This window comes from Catharus ustulatus, chromosome 4, assembly GCF_009819885.2.
Source record: "Catharus ustulatus isolate bCatUst1 chromosome 4, bCatUst1.pri.v2, whole genome shotgun sequence".
NCBI classification, from domain to species: Eukaryota; Metazoa; Chordata; class Aves; order Passeriformes; family Turdidae; genus Catharus; species Catharus ustulatus.
The window spans coordinates 76,064,476-76,069,304 of NC_046224.1; the positions used below are offsets into that span (position 1 = coordinate 76,064,476).

General features: G+C 47.8%; 1 protein-coding gene across 1 annotated transcript; it reads left to right on the forward strand.

The window, feature by feature from the left end:
• The first annotated feature begins 347 nt into the window (after positions 1–347).
• PEX26 (peroxisomal biogenesis factor 26) lies at positions 348–4,829 on the forward strand. The gene is made up of 5 exons (XM_033058994.2): positions 348–551; positions 1,042–1,182; positions 1,508–1,821; positions 2,487–2,633; positions 2,998–4,829. Exons 1-5 carry the CDS (start codon positions 379–381, stop codon positions 3,099–3,101), a joined length of 879 nt encoding a protein of 292 aa, XP_032914885.1. The 5' UTR covers positions 348–378; the 3' UTR covers positions 3,102–4,829.

Here is a 4,829-nt window from a genome sequence, read left to right on the forward strand (position 1 = left end):
GCAGCTCAGGCCATGCCCTACAGCAGTGACTGCAGCTCAGGCCATGCCCTCCCACAGCAGAGACTGCAGCTCAGTCCATGCCCTACAGCAGTGACTGCAGCTCAGGCCATGCCCTCCCACAGCAGTGACTGCAGCTCAGGCCATGCCCTCCCACAGCAGTGACTACAGGTCCCGGCGGCCCGCGGGCCCGCTTGCTCTCCGGGCCGGCCCTTCCGCTGCCGGCGGCTCCAGCGCGGCTTTCCGGTGCGTGCCCGAGCGGAGCGGAGCCGGGCCCCGGCCGGGGTGGCGGCGGCGCTGGAGCCGGAGCCGGAGCCGGAACTGGAGCCGGAGCCGGGTTCGGGGCCGTGCGGGGCCGGGCAGAGCCCTCCCGGCGGGGCCATGAGGGCCGAGCTGCCCGGCTGGGTCCCGGGAACCGCGGCTGCGCTGCTGGAGGAGGCGGCGGATCTGCTGGTGCTGCACCGCGACTTCGCCGCCGCCCTGGAGCGCTGCGAGGCGGGCTGCGACAGCCTGGGCCCCGGCCCCGAACCCGGCCCCGAACCCGGCCCCGAGAGGTGCGAGCGGTGCCGGCGTGCGGAGGGGACGCGGTGCCCGTGAGGATCTGCTCGGTGTGGCACAACGCCGGGCTGGCTTCGAGCTTCAGGCCATGCCTGCCCTGCTCTGGGATGGCAAAACAGCATCATTCTTATTTGGGTATCCACGGGGCAGTTCGGTTCAGCAGCCCGAAGAGTAGCAGGCTCCCCTCCTACATTTGCAGCATTGGCTGTGCTGCTCCGTGACCCTGCATAGCTGTAGGGTCTTATCCTTTCTTTTATTAACGTGTTTGAAGGAAATAGGGAAATTCGCTTCGTTCTCTCAGAGATACAGTCACAGTGCATATCCCCGGAGGTGGAATTGGCCTTTTTATAGGGGACAAGTAGAGGGGAAGGAGGGGAAGCAGCGGCCTGTGCAGTACCTGGGCTGCACTGAAGCTCACTGGAAGGGATGCAAGGGGAAGAAAAGTGGTTGTAAGAAGCACTTATTAAGGTGTCTGTTCCTTACCAGTTTTGCAGAAGTGAAATGCTCCCTTTGTGTTGTGGGGATTCAGGCGCTGGCCGAGATGAACAAGTGGAGAGAAGTTCTGTCTTGGGTCCTACAGTATTACCATGAACCTGAACATCTGCCTCCAAAAGTTCTGGAGTTGTGGTAGGTTTCTTGTGTGTTGCTGTCAGATATACACAGAGGGCTTGCATTAGGTTTAACAGCAGGCCAGGCTTGGGTATTATGTGGTATTTTACTGTGCCTGGTGTGAGATCTTGTACAGGTCTGTTATGTGTGCTGGAGCATGACTGCAGGATTGCTTCATGGTCATCAAGTCCAAAAGAGCAACGTCGACAGCTGCACCTGTTGTGTGCCTCAGAATTCTCTCTGTGCTTTGATGTAGACCCTGATTCATACCTTGACCTAGCTGTCAGGGATGTCATCTTGACAAAGACTTAGGTTTTTCTCCTGTTTCTCCCTTGCGTTTCAGCATCCTGTTGTACAGCCAAGTGCGGGAGCCGCAGGTGATGCTGGAGGTGGGCAGCAGCTGGCTGAGAGCCCAGGCCAACCAGAGGCTGCCTGAGTTCGGGTCGCTGCTGGAGCTGTACCTGGCGCAGGTGCTGCTGCCCCTGGGGTGCTTCGAGGGCGCGGAGGAGCTGGTGCGGGGCTGTGCCGTGTTCAGCAGTGAGCAGCAGCTGGAGTTCCTCAGCACCATCCTGGAGAGCCGCTCTCGGTGGGCTCAGCGGGAAGAGACATGCTCAGCTGCTGAGGAGCAGCAAGGCCCAGCCACAGAAACCGTTCTGGGTGGGCTTTCCCTCTGTTGTTTGTGCTCTTTTCTTACAGTTTCATTTCAAGTTGGTCCCTTACTGGCAAAGGGTAGTAAGTATTAACTATGTATAAGCAAGTCATGAGAAAGTCCCCTTGTGTATCACAGCAGGAAATGAAAGACTTGGTGATCCCTTTGCAAAGCATATGTAGTCTCTGCCAACATCAGGAGATGACAATGTCCAGGATCAAAAGTACTGTGGGGGTTTTGGAGGGTTTTTTTAAGGTAGAAAAGGAAAACTAAGAGTACCTGGCAATCCTTTAAGGGTACACTTTGTTGGCTTCTGTACAGTTTGCTTCATTTCTCATTTACAGTTGAAAAGTAGAACAATGCCTGTCTAGCATTTTAAGTACTGCTTCTTTTCCAGAGCTATAAATCATTTGATGTTTTTTCCCAGGACAGAAGCTGACACTACTGTGGTATAAGATCATATTGTAGTAAAGTAGATGCCTAAAAAAGAAGTATCCTTAATGGTATTACAAAATTTATTGTTTCTCTGTTCCCTGTTACATATAAACCCAAACCCAACCCAACTGTCACGCAATCAGACTTCCAGTGTCTTTAGCTTCTTTTTGTCTACATCTGTGTGATGGCTTTTTAAACCTTACTTTTCCCTAACAACCTTTTTATTCTTGTTTTCCAGGAGTGCTGTCCCAAAAGCTGCTGACCATGTTGACTTTGCTACGTAGAGCACTGAGGTCCATGTCAAACCACTTCTGTTTACTTCCTTACAAGAAGATGCTCTTGGCTACTTTTTTGCTGTACCTGGTGGTGGTGAGATTAGACCCAGGTATAGGATTAAGATATCCAATTTTTCAAATTCCATTATGGGTATGGAGAAATGAGTTTCTTGTAATAAATTTGGTGTCTGTGTAAATCTCAGGGACACACAACATCAGGGTGACTAGGAATTTAGTGTGTATAATGTTTCCAGTTGCAGTCCATGGTTTTTTGCAAACTCATTGCAGCAGACAAGGAACAGACTCTGAGAGGCAGGCAGAACTGTCCTAGTCTCAGCCTTTTCCTGGCTGAGGGAGAACTAGGTTTTCATTAACTCTGGTTGGGCGTAGTTCTTTCTTACTATATTTAGTGTATGTTAGTTTTACCTTGTTAGTTTTACCTGGTAAATTTTACCTTTTTGTTCTGCTTTGCAGCTTCTCCCACAGCACTGCCATTCATTTACAAACTGGTCCAGCTCTTCAGACAGGCTTGGGCAGCTGTGCTTTCTCCAATCCACAGGCCTCCAGTTCGAGACTAAGTATCTTCCTCCACTGAAAGTGTCACCTTGTTTTGGGAATGTTGAAATCTGCCATGATCACCTGTGGACTCCTGGAATTTCTTCAGACAGGGAATGGTGGTATTTTGAATATGAATTTTGAAGCCATATTCCTGACATTTTGCTTGGTCCTGTCCAACACTAGGGTAAAGCCACTCCTTCCATATCTGCAACTGAAAAAGAATCCTCCTTTTCAAACACTTTGCTTTGGATGTGTCTCTTGAGTGAGGGTTGTGTAGCCAGTTATGAACTGTGGAAGAAGTTCTCATCCTTGCAAATGCTGAGTAGTTCTCTGAACAATGCAACAGTGTTCCTGGAGCCATGACTGTAAGAGGCAACGGAGTACCAGTGGTTAGAGGAATATTCTGTTTTGCCTGAAGACATCTGAAAAGACCAGTTCCTGCATGATGGGATTTAGGACAAGCACGTAGAAGAAAAGCACTGGAGAAAGTAAAGCCTATTGCATTTTGAAAGCCATGGTTTCTCTTGTGACTGATGCCTCTTTGGACAGGCACACTGGATTTTAATCATATTTAAGCCAGAAAGATGCGGTGGTGGGGCACAAAGACTCTTGTGCTGTATCTGCTCTTCTTAAATGCACTTTACACTAAGTGCTTGCCTGATGCATAGTCATTCTTAGATGCACTTGGTAGGGGTGGTGGTGGTAAGGAAATAGACTTATTTTTAAAATTATATTCTATGTTACTGTCTTCAGTCGAGTAACTGAAATTGTCGCTTTGTTTTACTCTTTCCCTACCTCTTGCTTTATTTATGGAGATATCAAAAAGTCTCTCTGTATATCTAGAACTGCTCCCCAAGTCCCCAGTATCCAAAGTCCTGGGTTAGATGGGAGTCGTTTAGCAATGCTCTGTCGTTCAGAACAGAAGATTATTTTTTATAGAAAGAGATACTTCTCTGTCATCACAAGACCTCCCTCAGATCAGTGGCAAGAAAATTGTTCATCTGCAGATCTGTCACCAGACCAACTCCAATTCTGACCATTTGGGACAGAAATTGGAGATTTGGGGTAGAATATTAATTTCTCCTGCATCCATTCATCCATCTGTCATCAGTTGACAAAGGGTAAATTCCAAGGAGGGAGCACTGACCTAACAAAACAATTGCTTTCAAACTGCTGTGTGCTGGAGGGGACAAATTAATGGTGAGAGGGACAAACTGGCCTCTTGTCATGCCAGCACCTGTGCCAAAAGGGTGTAACTCACTGATGTCAGACGAAACTATAAAATGTTGTCAGAACAGCCTTTTTGGTGGGACCACACTAAAAGAGAGAAGTAGCTGGTGTAGATCCCAGTGGTGAATTTATATTGTTCTTAATTCATCATGAGGGAGGAAGAAGGCAGAAATAAGTTATCAAGGTTTTTTGCAATTAATACTAAAACTGCAGTATCTAATTTTTATAATAAAGTAACTACTGATTTACCTCTTTGTAGAGTTGCTTGTTTGTGCTGTGATTGATATATTACAAAAAAGGTGTTTATTGTATCGATACACTTATTACAAAGTGTATCAATGTTTTCCAGAATTGTTTGACATGTTTCATAGTTTCAGCATATTTAATAAGTAGAGCATGTCTTCTGTATGACTCTGATGAGATCTAATCTACTGATGATGTTGGTAGGCTGTAAGTCTGCATTTTGGGATGGTCAAGACCAATACTACCAAGAATAAAGTACCTGGTATTCGTCATTA

What these genes read in the sequence shown, in the direction of transcription:
- PEX26 (XM_033058994.2), top strand. Translation starts at nt 379, where the DNA reads ATGAGGGCCGAGCTGCCCGGCTGGGTCCCGGGAACCGCGGCTGCGCTG. An exon ending in CCCGAACCCGGCCCCGAGAG is followed by an intron (nt 552 to 1,041) that starts GTGCGAGCGGTG and finishes GTTCCTTACCAG; the next exon opens with TTTTGCAGAAGTGAAATGCT. An exon ending in CCAAAAGTTCTGGAGTTGTG is followed by an intron (nt 1,183 to 1,507) that starts GTAGGTTTCTTG and finishes CTTGCGTTTCAG; the next exon opens with CATCCTGTTGTACAGCCAAG.